Here is an 18,229-nt window from a genome sequence, read left to right as displayed (position 1 = left end):
AACCCAGGAGAGAGGTGGTGGGTGCTTTGGGAGGAACGGTTGGTGAAAGGGCTGGAGAGAGGCGGCATGTCTGGCCTTGCAGTAATAGGCCTTGGATTACTGCTGGTAATCCTGCCTTCCCCTTGTAGGGTTAGAGGAGGTCAGAACATGTGGCCTCCTTGGCGTTTTTGCAGTGGCACATTAGTGAAAAGTGCTTGGTGACTATCCAAAAGGTTGGTGGTTTAAACCCACCAGCCACTCTGCTGGAGTAGGATGTAGCAGTCTACTTCTGTAAAGATTTACAGCCTTAGAAACTCTATGGGACAGTTCCACTCTGTCCTTACAAGGTCACTACGAATTGGAAATGTTCAGGTTTGTGAGCATCAAACAATATGGCAAATCATTATGAATGTATACAAACATAAAACATTATTACTGCTAATAAATCTTAGGAGCTCTGGTAGCTTAGTGCCTAAGGCATTTGGCTGCTAACCAGAAGGCTGGTGGTTCAAACCCACCAGCCACTCCTCAGAAGGAAGACTGGACAATCTACTTCTATAGTGCTACTGCCTTGGAAACCCAAGGAGGGATTGCTATGAGTCGGGTCCAACTTGACAGCACATAACAACAACAACAACAACAATAAATCTTGCCAAAAAACTAATCTTCAATAAAAACTCTCTTCTTTGGAACTACAGTCAAAAGTTAAATTATACAAAGTTCATGTCAATCCCTTATATTAACCACTGGGACTATGGGCTAGAAATCTGTTTGGTACCATTTGAAATACAGAGTAAAGCTATGCATGTGTGTATATGTATATAAATGTCCAGGAAAAAAGATTCTCAGAAAGTGAGCCTCACAAGAGAAATCAACAAAGGCAATAAAGAGATGTCAACCCTCTTAGGGAGTTAAAGAGCTGCGAGACCAAGTAGAACATAGACCATCCTCTCCAGCCCCAAACAGTATTTGTCCTATAATTAAAAAATCTGAAGTGAATGGAAAGTTACTTTATTTGTGAGAAAACAGAAATAGGAGTGTGTGATGATGTTATATTTGATTATTTCAGTGTGGCTGCATTACTGGAGGCATTAAAACAGAAAGTAATTTACATTATAAGGATAATGGTCATAACAGTAAGATGATGACCTAAAGTAGAGCATTAACATAAGAGAAACCATTACAATAGCCCATCGGAAACACAAAACCCAATCATCATAAATTACCCTTGCTAACTATGGGCTTGTGAGAGCTTGAAATTATTCTCAAATATGCACCTAAAATATTATTACATTAGTCTCATATATTTAATACGTGGCTACCTCTTCAACACCAGACCCTTTACAGACACTTAAAGAACTGATTTCAAGATAAGTCAAGTATTAAACAGAAATGATTGTTTTAATTACCTGAAAGTGGTCAATCAGCCATGTGCTGAAAATACTTCAACTCAATTTAATGCATAAAAATAACTAATCAAATTGTTATAAAGTGCTTTATAAATTTAAAGTGTCATATAAATGGTCTGTAATCAGGGTAGTCATCATCATAAATATAATTTAACAGCCACAAAGTGACCATAGTGAATCTCTATCTTTTTATCCCCGGGACTGAGAAAAGAAAACACTATACACATAAAACTGTGACTAATGAGAAATAAGTGCTATTAAGCTGTCATATTAAAAGGTAAATGCTCAGTAAGGGAAAAAAAAAAAAAAAAGCAAGACTAAGGAGAATGATTAGAATGTATATATATTATGTATTTTTAAGTGATGATAGATGCATGATTTTGACCAATAATTCCAGGTAGATGATATCCTTCAGATGGTTTTAAAATACTTATTTTGAAATGTGTAAGGTTTGAAAAACTGGACAAGCTATATTCAAATCCGCTTCCTAAGGCTAACTAATTTTCATTATTACAAGATGACAGCACGGGGGGATTGGGAGGAGCTGACAGGAGCCATTTTACATTTGTTTGTGATTAAACCAAAGAGGACCAGCAAAGAAGGACTTACAGTCCAAAATGTCGAATATGCACAGAATGTTTATCATCATTCTTTTTAAGAATGAGAAGCTGTGGGGTTTGGCAAATTAAGTAACAGAGATGTCAAAAGCAATGAAATTGAACCCCAGGCATATCTTAATGGCTCAGCTAGTTTCTTCACCTATAAAAATCAGGACACTCTTCCTGTTGTCTGTGTTAGGTAATTAACAGCTATAAAGCACTCTGAAAGTATAAACCGCTAAATAAATAATGACTGTCAGAGAATTTTTTACCATAATGTGCTAAATAATTATGATGCAACACGGGCTTCCAACATTATCATTTTTGTTTTCAAGTTAATAATGTAAATAAGACTTTAATCCAGTAATATGGCACAGCACGGTGCTAGATAGCAAGTTAAATTTAGCGATTAGGAATTACAGAAGAGAGCTTGCTTTTTCCAAGAGTAGCTGACTCAACTTTACTTTCAGTAATGAAAATAAAGTCATGTTCTATTCCTGTAGCTGCAGAAATATCACCACTCTGCCTGTCTCTACATTTCAGTTCATTCCAATGAGAGCCCATTCTACTTAAAAATCCATTAACCAAGTACTTGACATTTTGAGACTTTCCATTTATTTGAAATTGATTTTGAAATCCTAAACTATAATACCATTTGATCTATTTCCTGAGACTTAACAACACAAGTGACTTTCAGTATTACTGTAACTTTCCCAGTCTCTTAGAGTACAATACTTATGAGACAATGTTGTTGTTGTTAGGTGCCATTGAGTTGGTTCTGACTCATAACAACCCCATACACAACAGAACGAAACACTGCCCAGTCCTGCACCATCCTCATAAACGTTGTGCTTGAGCCCATCATTGCAGCAGCTACTGTGCCCATCCATCTCGCTAAAGGGCTTCCTCGTTTTTGCTGACCACGTGTGATATCCTTCTCCAGGGATTGGTGCCTTCTGACAACACGATTAAAGTACAAGAGATGAAATCTGGCCATTCTCACTTCTAAGGAGCATTAGAATGAGACAATAAGCTTATCTAAAAAAAATTCCACTCCTTTTTAAACTTGCTTACTGAGGAAATATGGATGGAGAAGTTATAAGCAGTTATTTCATGACCTTCCAAACTTTCTATACCAACGGTTGTATGAGTATGTCATAGCCTTTAAACTATGGACTGGAAGAGCTAACATTATTTTTTATTATACATATCCAGTCTTCTTTGTTATTTTCTACACACACTTAAAATAACTATTGAATATTATGGCGAAAAAAAAAAAAAACATATAAATCATAGAAGGATGGGAAAACCTTAGAGAGCCAATCCATTGTCTCAATGAACACACAATTATCTAGAAAATATGGTCTTCAGCCTAAATCCAAGGGAGCTCTGGAAGCATAGTGCCTAAGGCACTTGACTGCTAACCAAAAGGCTGGCTGTTCAAACCCACCAGCCATTCCTCGGAAGGAAGATGGGGCAATCCACTTCCACAGTGATACTGCCTCAGAAACCCAAGGAGGGGTTGCTAGGAGTCGGGTCCAACTCGACAGCACATAACACCACCACCACCACCTAAATCCAAAAGCTGATCATGGTTCTGTTCACAGAGATACATTGTTCTGTGAATTATCTACACAGTTATAAATAAATTTGTAGTTCTAAAGAGCAATTTAAACATCACTGAAAAAACAAGCCTAAATCCTATTTATTATGTATTGGGGGAGAAAACCATTTGCCAGTTACTATCCTGTGAAAAAAAACAAACATCTACATAAGAAATAAAGTAAAGGGTATGATTCATATCACAATGCAAATATATAATTTTATCCTCTTAATAACCAAGACCTCAAATACCAGTTTAAGTGACTCATATTATAGGTAGTCCTGGGTTATGAATGAGATCTGTTCCTAACTCTTGAAGAATCTGTAAGTCCTAACAGGTGCATATGGTTTTTATTTAGCCTTACTTTGGTGCAAGAAAGCAACAAAAAGCTCAAAGCCTTTTCAATGATTTAAAAGTGCATTTGCAACAAATGAAGGTGTGAAGGTGATTGTAATGAAGAATTTGTTTTGAGTGGGGGTTGGTTCAATCATTCAAAGTGAGGGAAAATTTACATAACATTAAAGAGTAAACAGGAGTTGTCCTCAAGTCAGGTGTTCCTAACTCAACTACTGCTTATAATTTGATTGTGACATTAGCTTTTACAATCATAGATGTAGAAAGACCACTGTGTTCCAAACATAATTATCGTACTAGCATCTCATTTCACAAAATTATTAGTTAAGATGAGAGCCTCTCAATGAATTTATATTTGATTAGTTTCACTTATTTAAGAACACTGAATAATTTAAGATCTGTTTCAATAAAAGGGAAGCAAAAAGGGCACTTCTGAGAAGTGCTGAATTCTTGTACTCTCTGCCATTTTATGAGGGAGACTTAAGTTCTTCACAATTACTACTAATTGTTCATACCTTCCAGGTGAAGCCACATTAGCCTCCCCTTCACACTGACCACTGAGGCCACACAGAGTTCTCCTGGGTTCCTGGGGTTTACAGCTTCCAGTTTCATATTTTTTGTGAAACCCCGACTGAACGATGTCTGAAAGAGAAACAGAACAAACACTGAGCCAGGAGATATCACAGCATGGTATTCTGCAGCCACACAGCAGGCCAGATGAAGAAACAGAAATAACACACACGTCTGCACACATTTCTTATTTATTAGAAAGATAAGCTTGTTTATGCTTGTTTTTCCCACCATTCAGGAGGAAAAACCATGTCCTTACTTCCTACCTACTTACCTACCTACAAGTATCTCAGAAAACATAACTATGGTTGGTATACAGTAAGTGCCTAATAGTATTTGTTAAATGAGTGAGAAAATGAATATATGAATGAACTCAAGTCTGCCTTTCCAGTTCCATATGCACACTTACGTCGATTGGATCACTGAAGGAAAAATCCTTTCTTCTACTTTCCTATTTTCCTCACTAGAATCATACTAGGGCATATTTGAGGAATTAAAGTAGGGAGAGCCAAATTTCCATCTGTCATCATTTCTCTTCAATCTGAAAACATTCTTAGGATTTCTTACAGTGCAAGTCTGCTGGTGATAAACATCCTTAGTTTTCTTTTATCTGAAATTGTTTTCCTTTTTATTCTTGTTTGTTCATTTTTATTTCCTTTTTAATTCATTTTAGTAAAATTCATTCTTTATGGTGTCCAGTTCTATGGCGTTGGGGCCATTAAACAAATTCATATAGGTAAGTAGCATTCAGTTGTATAGCTAAAACCACAATCAATACACATAACAGTTTCTTCACCTTCAAAAACATACTTTAATAATCCTTGACATGCAGCTCCTCCTTGTCTTCCAACTCCTGCCAACCCCTGATCTTTTTTCTGTTCCTATTATTTTGTCCTTTCCCCTATGTCACATAAATGGAATCATACAATATGTATCTTTCTGAGTCTGGCTTCTTTTGCTGAGCATAATGCATTTGAGATTCATCCATGCTAATGCATGTATCAGTATTTTGCTTTGTTTTATTGCTAATTAATATTCTAGTATACAGATGTGCAACAGTTTGTCTAACAATTTATTAGCTAAAGAAGATTTGAGTTGTTGCTAGTTTGGAGTGATTAAGCCACTATAAACATTCAGGGACAAATTTTTTGTGTGAACATAAGTTTCCTTTCTCTAAATATGGGATTGCTAGATCATATGGCAAGTATATTGCTAGACTGTTTTCCAAAGTGGTGACAGCATTTTACATTCCCACCAGCAATGCATGACCAGGTGTTATGTTCTCCAGTATTTGGTTGTGTCAGTAATTTTTATTTTAGCAATTCTAACAGGTGTGTAGTAGTATCTCATTGTGGTTTTGATTTGCATTTTCCCTAATGACTAAGGGTGTTGAGCATCTTTTCATGTGTTTCTTTGGCATCCTTTTGTCTTGTTTACTGAAGTATATATCTTAAAGTTTTTTCTCTTTATGTTCGATTTTCAAAATTTGACTATGTTGAGTTTCTTTGCATTTGTGCTGCTTTGAATTTCTGGAGATTCTTGAATGTGTAAATTTAGGTCTTTCAGCTGCTTTGAGTTGTTTTTTGGCCATTATCGCTTCATATATTTTTTTTGGGCCATAGTCTCTCTTGCCTGTTCTCCTAGGTGTCCAATCACAGTATATCATCCCTCAGATCCCTGAGGCTCCGATCATCATTTTTTCCTCCTAATCTTCTTCTTTTATCTTTCCGTTCTTCATATTGGATAATTTTATCTTAAGGTCACTGACTCTTTACTCTGTTATCTCCATTCTGCTGTTAAGCCCTTCTACTGAATTTTCTTATTTCAGATGTTGTACTTCTCAGTACTAGAATTTCTTTTACATTTGTTACTTCTCTTCTAGAAGTTTCTATCTTTTTTTCATTCAATGAGGACACATCATTAAACACATCTTTACATCACTGACTCTCAAATTTGAGGGTACATCAGAATCACCAGGAGAGTTAGAATTTCTGTCTCAGTTTATCTGGGTGAGGCCGTACAATCTGTATTTCCAAAAAGTTGGATGCTGGTCTGGGAACCACACTTTGAAAACCACTGCTTAACCTTGCTGGGCTTAACTGTAATAAAACCAAACCAAACTCACTGCCATCGAGTTGATTCTGATTCATAGCGACTCCCACTGGGTTTCTGAATGGTAAATCTTTGCAGAAGTAGATTGCCTGGTCCTCCTTCCATGGAGTAGCTGGTGGGTTTGATTAGTAGTCAAATGACTTAGACACTATGCTAGTAGAGCTCCTTAAAATACTTGTCTGCTAATTCCATTCCGTACTGTCATGTGTTTAGTCTCTGCTGATTATCTTTTCTATTGAGAATGGGTTATGTTTTCCTATTTCATCATATGTTTAGCAATTTCGGGTTATAACCTGGATGCATTTAATGTGTTTGTGGAGACTCTGAATTGTGTTATATTCCTCCCAAGAGTTTTGATTTTTTTCTACTTTAGCAAGAAATGAACTTGGGTGGACTCAAAGTACAAACTCTGACTCTTAAGCAACAACTCAAATCTCAGTTTAGTTATTGGGTCTTCAGCTGGGCTGCCTGGCACATGTATGAGAATCTGTGGTTCCCTTGTCTAAGTCTCTCCTTTCTAAGAGTCTCCTTTCTTTTCCAGGGCCATGGTTGCCTACTTTCAGTTATCATGTTCATTGAGGCCAGAAAGACTACAATTTCAATCACTGTTTTAGCCATCCCAGGTGATGTCAACTGCAGTTGCCTTAAGGCTAGAAACCTGAAAAATCACACACACAAACAGAACAATCACCCCATGCTGTTGCTTTCTTCCAAGAGTCTTTTCTATTCCAGAATCTGCCTGCTTCTGTTCATTCTCCAGTGCCCTCAGATAGTTGGGGTTTTTTTGTTTTGTTTTGTTGGTATTTTGCCCAGAGTTTACAATATCTATCGATGGGAGGATCAGTTCAGTATTAGCTTAGCCAATATTAGAAACAAAACTCCCCTCAACAGTATTTTACAATAACTTTTCAAAAAACATCAACTACTATAAATTATAATCAGACAAGTTACAATTCTATACAAATATATCTATTCTGAAATACACAAATTGAGATAAACATGTTCCTATGAGTAACTGGGGAGCTCTGGTGATGCTGTGTTTAAAGCATTGGGCTGCTAACCTAAAGGCCAGTGGTTCAAACCTACCAGCTGCTCCATAAGAGAAAGATGAGGTAGTGTGCTTCCATAAAGATTTACAGCCTTAGAAACCCTATGGGGCTGTTCTACTCTGTTTTATAGTCACTATGAATATGAATTGACTCATGGAAGTGGGTTTGGGTTTATAAGTAACTGAGGGGGCCTAGGTGGCACAGGGGATGGGGCTATTAAAATGCATGTGGACAACTGCTACATGAATGGAACGGAGGACAGGTAGAAAAACCTTGTAGAGGGAGGGGAGGAGCTATGGTTGTCATAGAAGAAATGGCTAGCTCCCTAAATAAAGAAGTAGGAGGACATGTGAGGATTTTCTGCCCCAGGCTAGAGACTTTAAAGAAAAAAAAAAAAAGCTTTTGGCTGCTAACCAACAGGTTGATGGTTTGTACCCACTAGCCACTCTGCAGAAGACAGTTGTGACAGTCTGCTTCCGTAAAGATCACAGCCTTGGAAACCCTATGGGGCAGTTCTATAGGGTTGCTATAAGTTGAAGGAATTGACTTGACGGTAGTGGGTTATTAAGTAACTAAGACTACATCTTTATGTAACTGAAAGAAAGAAACGAAGGTAAGACACATTTACATGTCTTTTTATATAAGCTGAAAATTGTAATTACATCTTTATGTAACCAGAGCAGAATCAACCAATATAGGTTAAGAAATCAATTTCCTCCTTTGCTTGATGTTACTTTGGAAATAGGACTCAAGGTATTCTAGGTGGCTATTTTTGTGCAAATTATCCTGCCTCATCCACATGTATCATGTGTTGAGCTTCTTTGTGATAATACAACTTGATAGGCTACCTGAAAAACCTCTAAGTGAGTTAAAGTACATTTTATCCTACTTAACAAGGGAAAGCTACAACCACATAACCTATTTCGTTTCAGCTCGCTGCTTGAGGGTAATTTATAAAGGATCAATAGAAAAACTGTTACCTATGAGTTTACTAAGCATTGGGCTATGTCAATCCATTTCAAAACTGCCTTTGATTGTTAAGCATCCCCGGGGAAATGTCTTCCATGCATCCATTTCCACACTAGCTCTCCCCTGCTACACAGGAGATGTGTGATTAAAAAATGAATTCATAATAAGCATTCCATTAAAGAGCACTTGTAGCAAGCTAACACATTCAGCAAAGTACCAGTAATGCAATGCATATGCCAATGGGCAGATAACAATTCTGTCTATTAAATAAACTGAGAGCTAGAAACAAAAGGGGGTATATGTGTAACAAATGCATTCCTAATGAATACACTAACAATTTCATTAAAGCAAATTTAATCTAGGTAGGTAAATCCTGAAAGCTCAGAGACTACCTGAGGACAGGGCTACCTGCTTCACTATTAAAATGCATGTGGACAACTGCTAGATGAATGCAAGCAGAGACCAGGTAAAAAGACCAATGCAGGGAGTGGAGGGAGCTACAGTTGTCACAGAAGAAACAGCTAGCTCCCCAAATAAAGAACTAAGAGGAGATGTAAGGATTTTCTGCCCCAGGCTAGAGATTTTAAAGAAAAAACCGATGACCATTGAGTCGATTCTGACTCATAGTGACCCTTTAGGACAGAGTAGAAATGCCCCATAGGATTTGCAAGACTGTATATTTTTACGGAAGGAGCTCTGGTAGCATAGTGACTAAGGCACTTGACTGCTAACCAGAGGGCCAGAGGTTCAAACCCACCAGCCACTCCTCAGAAGGAAGGTTAGGAAATGTACTTCCGTAGTGATACCGCCTTGGAAACCCAAAGAGGGGTCGCTATGAGTTGGGTCTGACTTGACGGCACATAACAACAACAACAACAACATATCTTTACGGAAGCAGATTTGCCCCATCTTTCTCCTGCAGAGTGGCCAGTGGGTTTGAATCGCCACCTATGGTTAGCAGCCTAATACTTTAACCACTACGCCACCTGAACTCCTTAGGCTAGAGAGTTAGAGAAGGAACATGACTCTTGTCAGGCAGAAAGCACAACTTCAGAGGGGCTTTAGATGTGTTTCTTTAGTCCTAAATGAAAGTCACTGAGGCCAGTAGATTCTGTGACAGTAACGCCTATATGGTGAAAAGTAGAAAAGAATCCATTGGACTTAATAAGCCTTAAGAGCTAACCAACTGCCCTTGTGATGGCATGGTTACACAGCTGTCCCCACATACCACTAAACACACTCCACACAGTTCTTCAATGCTACTCTTGTGAAAAAGCATTGTCATCCAATGGAAAATTTATTTAATCATTTGAAAAGCTCTGAATTTCCAACTCTGCCACCAATTTGTCTCTATATTTATGAGTACAAGTTGACTTAATTATCAATCTACTTCATTTTCCAAAACCTGATTTTGGCTTTTGCTCAATACTGAGTTTCTCTCTACTAAATCAACCCCTTCCACCTCTCGGTTCTCATATTCTACTATCCCGGTAGTACAAATTATGGATGGTGTGCCAGTGAATCAGCAGCTCTTGGCACATATGCCTAGAAAGCAAGTATGTGATTTGGGAATATTCTACACTGTTGTAACTATAGGTCCCAATTAGAATACTGCATTTTTTCATTCCATCAGGAATTAACTTCCATAGCTAAAAGTATGTTCAACATACTAAGCTAACATTTACACCTCATTCTTGAAGTGAGAATAATAATTCATATCCCTTTCTCATAGTTCCTAGGGATAATGAAATTAAAATGAATACTTTCATAAAGTACTTCATACTTAATATACTTGCATATATAATTATGAAAGTACACACATGTATACATTGCTATTTCTTGTATTGCGAAAATCCTGCCACTATACCAATAAGCTCTGTTTGAATAAGGTAGCAGCTTCCAGTCAGCAACAGACAAATTTGCTTGGCTAGCAACTTAAAAAGCACTTAAAGAAAACAAATTAAGATTATATTTTAAGAATATAGCTCAGAACAGAGAACTGCGTATCAATGGGCTTATCAATACTATACCACATAGCAAATATATGTCTAAATGTGGCACAGATATTTAACTCTTCCCCAAAATTTGTCCTCCTTGTTCCACACAATATAGACTAAAGGCTGGGAAACAACTGCCCAGCCAGAAGACACTTCCTAGCCTAATTTGTAGCATAGCATAGCCAAGTGACAGGTTCTCACCAGTGGAAGGTATCAATATCAGGCTACAGGTTTTAGAAATTGGGGTATTTTCTCCTTGATCTCTTTTCCTATCTGCTGCCTAGATTCAGATGATGAAGTTAAATATGCACAGAGCCTGAGTATCTGACTCACCGTAATGAGAAGAACTATCCAATCAGGAACATTAAGGATCCTTCCATAAGTGAGAAATAAACTTACAACCTGTTTGAGCCATTGTATGTTAATCAATAGGTTTGTTACACAGCCTAGCATCCCCTAACTAATATATAAACTCAGAGAAGGACTTTTCAAATCTGTGAAAGTTTTATGATCCTATAGCAAAATGCAGTTCTCTAATCTTCCTCAATAAATAGAAAGCAACTTACAAAACCCATGGTGAACCTCTGTAATAGTAAGAAGAAGAAACAAGCATCTTACATTTCTGAAGCAGAAAGGAGGTGCTGCTTCTGCCCCATCCTGCTTGTGATAATCTGCCCAGTCAAAGTCCTGGCCCGAGTAACCTGTGCACAACAGAACAGAGAGAAAACAGCATAAAGCTCAACCTGAGACCAATGAACAGCTTTAGAGCATGTCTGCAACCGAAATAAAACACATATTTTCCTGCCGAAGTTAAACCATCAAAGGCAGTTTTGAAATGGATTGATGGCAGCCCCATGCTTAGTAAACTCATAGGTAACAGTTTTGCTATTGATTCTTTATAAATTACCTTCAAGTATAGGCCCCAAAGGATGAAGCCCTCTCACACCTAACAGCACTTCAGAGTTCATGAAGGTCAAATGAAATATTTTGAAAAATGTCAAGTACTATATACATGTAAAGTATAGCATTGTTATCACAATGTCATACCTGAATCCAGATGAAGATGGGCAGAAACTACCTATAGAAGCTCAAGCCAATGGGTGGATCTGCTAAAGGGGAAAATAGCTAAGAAAGGCTATTACACAGAACCCATTCCCACAAACCATTTAACAGAAACAGGAACTAATAACTTTTCATGTAAATTTTGAATTTGTATGAAGTTATTTTTCAGTATCTTTATGGACACCATGCGAATTTATATTGAAAAAACTACTATGTGAGGATGACTTTTAAGGAATGAGAGAAGACAAAGCAGATGCCAAACAAGGAGTGGAGGCTTTAGAGATAGAGACTACAAAGAAATGAAGGAAGAGGAAGAATATAAATTCTGCCTTAGAACTGAATTGCTGAGATTGAAGGAAAATGAGAATTGGGAAAGATGGGCTTTCTCTGGCGTAAAACTTTTGGGGTAGATATGAGATACTGAAGAAGAGGTTTGAGAAATAACTATCCACATATACTGGACTTAATTAAATACTGAGCCAAAAACCACTTCCATACAGTCAATTCCAACCCCTAGTGACCCTATAGGACAGAGTAGAACTGCCCCATAGGATTTCCAAGGCCTGCCACACCTTTCTCCTGCAGAGCATCTGGTAGGTCTGAACCACTGACTTTTTGGTTAGTAGATGAATGCTTTAACCACTGTGCCACCAGAATTACTTTAATTAAATACAGATGCTATCAAAGTGATTTTTTTTTTTCCCTTTTTAGAGTGAGGAGGGTGCAATCATACAATATAGCTGCATGACGACAACCAAGGCAAAACATGGCAGGAGATGGGGGAAACAGTTCTCAATCATAAGAAAGATACTGGATGGATGATTTAACTTAGGCAGGAAAATAGGTCTTAACATGAGCATTATTTTCATAAACCCAAACAAATTACAAGCATGCCTTGGGAAAAGAAGTGAGATATTAAAAAGTGTCATATGAACACAGGATGGCATATGGAAATGAAAAATACTGTATCAGTTATGATTAACTGAAAAGCCTGTACAATGTCACTATTATCTAATTTCATGTTCTCTTATCATTGGATTTCTTAAGTGTATTTTTGACCCAAGTACCCCAATTTCTTTTCTACAAGTACAAATTCATTTAATATGAGGACATTTAGTTACTAAATCTACAGTTATAGACAGATTACAGAAATTATTAAAGAATCTCAAGATATACTGGTGGCCCTCTACCTCTATCTGTACACCTTAAATATAAAATAGGTATATTTTCATTAAACAAGCTCAATTTATCCAATTTTTCTTTGGGGGATGGTGTTTTTCTTGTTTTGTTTTTTGACAGTATAATCAAGAAGGCAACAGTTCTTCTCTGGTCCCAGGGACTCTCCCAAAACCGTCTTATCATCCTACAGAGATGTTTCTGTCATTCTTTAAAGACTTATAACTACTTATATCCTTCCAACAAGGGAGAAAGCAGCTTCAGAGTTTTGAGATACTATATATTCTTTCTAGGTAGTTGGAAGACTCAAAAGAGAAATTCTTCAAGTTGTTCCACCTGCTCTTTTCCCCAACCCCTCCCCCCAGAGCTGTCCTTCCAGCTGAAAGGCTAGTATATCAGAGGCTTCTAGAAAGGACCAAATAAAGATTCTTCTGAATATTTTTAAACAAATGAAACATGTCTTAACAAGGTAATACTGATTTGTTTACAATTACTATAACTCTCTCTTGAGAGCAGTTCCTCTGGAACTTTTTTGGCTCAAATCTTTGCATTAATGTCTAAAAACAACAGAGTTATCCTCAAGGCACCTCAAACTGGCAAGGAGGTACCTAACAGAACAAAGGTTACTAAAACAGAGAGCAAGACATCTGGGTTTTAGACCCAGCTCTACTAGGAACTGGTAGAATACAGTAAAATAAATTAAATCTTCTGTGTCTGCCCTTCTTCATCCACGAAGTCACAAAGTCCGCCGTAGCTGTTGGGTGCTATGATTTCGAGTTATCATTACTAATTATTTTACTGTGGCTACTTAGGATTTTTTTCCACTCTCTCTGTGGCTAATTCTCTGCCCTTCTTGTAGGACAAAGATGTGACAGGGTTGGAAAAGAGGAATTATACAACAAAGAATTTCCTTTTCTTGAGGATCTTTCAACCGAATAGATGCAGAAAAGGTAACTTCCTACAACAGAAGGGTACTATTTGTTTTCATAGACCTATTTTGTTAAAGTCAAGATCTCCTTTGTGCCAACATTTCCCTGGACCTCTGCTACTTTAGTTAATTTTGTGAGCTTAAGAAAATCTCACCAAGATCATGGCAAGGGTGGGGGAGATCTAGTAAAAAGTCTTCTGTATAGATGAACAACTAACCATTTTTTGATATAACATGGAATCTGAGTCTGTACAGGCAAAAATTTCTAACTTGGAAGTCACACTATGCTCTCTATGTATAGATACTGACAGAGCTGCATTTTCTATGATGATATTCATAACCACTGATTTCTAACAGGCGTCAATTCACTCCATAAAATGTCATGCTCCATGCTTTCTTGGAGGAACATTCAACGCTTCTACACACAGTCCTCAAGTCTCTCTTTATGGGGAGCCATTTTTAATCTAATAATTTCAAGATATAGTCAAGTCTTCTGGTTATCTTTTGTAAGCAACAATTAATTATTCTGCTCCTTGAACATTCCCATTTCTTTGACCATTCTAACAGTCAAGATTTCTCCTCCTTCTCTTAGAGACCTCTACTCACTATATCAGTTACAATTCTTCTCTTCAGGCTGATAATGAACTCTCTGTAAGGCACTTTTGTGATAGTTCAGAAAATAACTGCTGCATAAAAACAAATTGCTGTGGATTGTGTAATCCAGGGTCAATTATACTCATTAATCAACAAAGACAGAACAAGTACTAAGGCTTAGTTGAAGCCAGGAAAATATGTTTTAAATCCAGGAGGAAAACAGCACAGGGAAGAAGGAAATAAAAGACAAAAACAAAACAAAAAAACACCTTAGACTATTAAAATGTGCAATAAGCTACCATAGGAGACTGTTGAACCTAACCACTAGAGTTATTTAAGCTTTTATTAGTGTTTATTCTGAATGAAGTTCCAACTGTAACAAGTCCAAAGGGGATGAGGTCAATGACCCATTTCCTTATGATCCAAATCAATTGACATAAAACAGCTCCACTTGCAAACATTACTATTGGCAGTGTAAATGGACAATTTATTTGAAAAACAACTTGGCAGTAAAAATGTTCATGACATTTGACATAACAATTATACTTCTGGGAATTTATCCCATAAAAATAATCCTGAAAACTAAAAAAGTTTCATACATTAAAATACTCGTGGCATTACAACTTTATATCCAACAAGAGGAAATGGTATGAGACTTCCCCAAGTTCATGGAAAGTCATACAGGCATAAAATTGTGCATAGTTTATTTAAGAAAAAAGAAAAATGACTGCTATAGGTTTAGATGAAAAGACTATTACACACATATGCACAATTATCAGATATATATAAAAACATGCAAGCAAATGTCCAGAAAAAAATGTAAGAAAAACTTAATAGTAGATATCAAAATAATTGCTTAGGTGGCAGGACTCATGGTTATTTATTTATTTTTTCTCCTAGTTCTTTGTATTTTTCAAGTTTTCAACAATGATCACAAATATTTCAATAATCAACATTATATGAAAACACAGCATTTTTGCTCCATTTTAAAAGATAACCAAGTCACTGGCTAATCATGAAAATGCAATGCAACCATTGCCGTGGAGCTGGATCTGACTCATAGTGAGCCCTCTTTGGGTTTCCAAGGCAGTATCACTTTCCTTCCGAGGAGTGGCTGGTGGGTTTGAACCTCCAGCCTTCTCGTTAGCAGTGAAATGCCTTAGGCACTATGCCACCAGAGCTTTGTTCAGTATTGTGGAATACACCATGACTGCCTCCCAAGGGCCACCCTCCCACTTTTTGCTTGTTAATAGAATCCTGAATTTATCCAGTTCCTAGAGGAAATCAAGCCTTTCCTAAGCATCAGGAAGTGAATCATTACTACCCTAAAAGAATCATAGCAGTCTCATGTCCTTTGCTTGTGCTTTGGGCTAAAGGTGGAGGTAGAGCTTTTTTTTTTTTTCCCCCTTCTTCTAATAAAAGAGACAGACACAAAGGCATCAAAGTTCCTCTGATTTGTAGGTTGATATGGAAAAAAATGTACATCTTAATGAAAAATAGAAAAAGAATATCACACTCGTCATCTATCTGGTTGGCAAATATGAGAAAGAATAAAAATGCACCATTCTAAAAGATTTTTAGAAATTGGTTCTTTCATGCCTTTTTGGTTAAAGTATAATTATATAAAATATTATAGATGTTAATTTTGATCATATATCTCAAAATCTTTTCTAATGTGCCTACCTTCCAAACTAGCCATTTGTTCATTTATATATTCATTAATTCGAAAATATTTGACTGTATACAATATTATAGGTTCCAATACTACACCCATTGTCTTTGAGTCTCTGCAAACTCAGAATGACCCTACAGGGCATAGTAGAACTGCCCCATAGGTTTCCAAGGCTGTAAATCTTCATGGAAGCAGACTGCCTCATCTTTCTCCCACAGAGCTGGTAAGTCCCAATCAATGACCTTTAGGTTAACATTACCAGGATTCCTCATAGTACAGGCAGTCCCTGGATGATAAGTGAGTTCTGTTCTCAAATCTGTCTTTAAGTCATACATATGTCAAAACACTTAGGTATAGTTCATATCTAGCATCAGTTAGTCAAATGTTTGTCTCAGTATAAAGTATATAGTGTGCCTTTCTATGCATTAAAAAATTAACATAACAATACCGTTTTGTATTACAAAATGTTTTGATGTGTATCACAAAGTAGTGCCTGTTTGTTATTATAAACCATTGTATATACTTCGAATTTTTAATAATATAGATTTTATGGAGGTTGGGTCATAACTCAGATAGTATGTAACCTGAACATTTGTAACCCAAGGACTGCCTGTAGATCTAATATTAGGGATACAGAAGTGAACAAAACTGGCAAAAATCCCTATTCTCAGAGCTTATATTTCTGAGAAGAGACAGATAATGAGCAAGCATAAAAGGTCAGAGATCAATAGTGTTCTAGAGAAAAAGCAGAGAAAGGGCACAGGCACTGCTGCAGTTGCGAATAGAAGACCTCAATGAAAGGAAGAAACATAAGCAAAGGCTTAGAAGACTTGAGGAAATGAGCCATGTGGCTCTCTGGGGGAAGAGTATGTCAGGAAAGGCAACCAGAAGTATAAAAACCCAGCAGCAGGCTTGGGTGTTCCAAAAACAACAAGGAGGACTGTGGGGCTGGAGTTGAATAAGCAAGGAAGAGAACAGAGCTCTAAATGTTTTTTATGCAGTATCATATGAAAATAATAGGATAGCTATGCACATATTTGATTTATAAAGGCAGAGCTGAAAACAACAAACACGAATGATGGAAAGAAAATTTTTTTTTTTGGTAGTGGTTTTTTTTTTTTTTCCTTTTTCTTTTAATTGTGACTTGGGTGAAGATTTAGGAAAGAAATTGTTTAAATAAATTATTTACTTACAGATCATGGACTCTATATCTTAATAAATAAGAGATGAAAGCAGTTTACAAAAGAGTGTATATAAAATAATTAGAAAGGAGCTCTGGTGGTGCAGTGTCTAAGGCATATGACTGCTAACTAGAAGGTTGGCAGTTCAAACCCACCAGCTGCTCTGCGGAAGGAAGATGGAGCAATCTACTTCTGTAAATATCTACCACCTTGGAAACCCAATGAGGGTCACTATGAGTTGGAATTGACACAGTGGGTCTGGTTTGATTTTATATGCAAGAAAATAGAAATCTGAAAGAATAAAAGTTCCCCCTCCCAGGACAGGATTATTATAACTAATATATTTTAAACTTTTCTAGTTTTCAAATTTTTAAAGAATGAATGCATATTAAATCTTTAACTTAAAAAATGTTTTTAATTCTTTAAAAAAAAAAAATTCTATAAAGCAGTAACACTTTCCCAAACAAGGAATACATCTATTCTATAACTATTCAATCTAAATTTGCCAGACTGTGGTTAGTTGCTGGTAAAACAAGATGAAAAAGGCACACCACAGCTTTCACATGCTCCCACAAGCTATAATAGGGAGCCACAGATACAGTCGGAAAATTATACTATAGTGAAGTAAAGACAATAATGGAAAGGGATATGGAGAATGATGGGAAAAAACCCTGAAGAGTCTCACCATACACACAACAGTTTAACAGAATTTAATCTGTGTGTCTGCATCTTTGTGTGCTGTGATTGTGATCAATGCCTTCCTCTGGAGTCAAGGAAAAGTCCTCACCTCAGAGAATATTCACATTGCTAAAGTGTTATAATATCTTTTGTAAAAACCAAGCTTGTTTAGCTTTTAGTTCAACCTCTTTTTAAAAGGAGAAGTGATATAATAATCTTCAAAGATCAGCAAAATATCAAGACTAGATATTTGAATGAAAGATAACAAAACAGAAACCACTTTGTAAGAAATTTTCC

At 36.8% G+C, this 18,229-nt stretch overlaps 1 protein-coding gene across 1 annotated transcript in view; it reads right to left on the bottom strand.

Moving 5' to 3' along the window:
* The window catches only part of SFMBT2 (Scm like with four mbt domains 2), a 299,808-nt gene that overhangs the window by 90,747 nt on the left and 190,832 nt on the right, over positions 1-18,229 (bottom strand). The window contains exons 9-10 of the mRNA XM_007935449.1: positions 11,260-11,342; positions 4,460-4,586 (exon numbers count right to left, since the gene is read on the bottom strand). Coding sequence (XP_007933640.1) covers positions 4,460-4,586; positions 11,260-11,342 — 210 coding nt within the window. The remainder of the gene's footprint in view (positions 1-4,459; positions 4,587-11,259; positions 11,343-18,229) is intronic.

This window comes from Orycteropus afer, unplaced genomic scaffold (genome assembly GCF_000298275.1).
Source record: "Orycteropus afer afer isolate SDZICR_OR568_19922 unplaced genomic scaffold, OryAfe1.0 scaffold00028, whole genome shotgun sequence".
In the NCBI taxonomy this organism is placed as follows: Eukaryota; Metazoa; Chordata; class Mammalia; order Tubulidentata; family Orycteropodidae; genus Orycteropus; species Orycteropus afer.
Note: the sequence above shows the minus strand (reverse complement) of the source record. Positions and strands in the feature narration are given on the sequence as shown.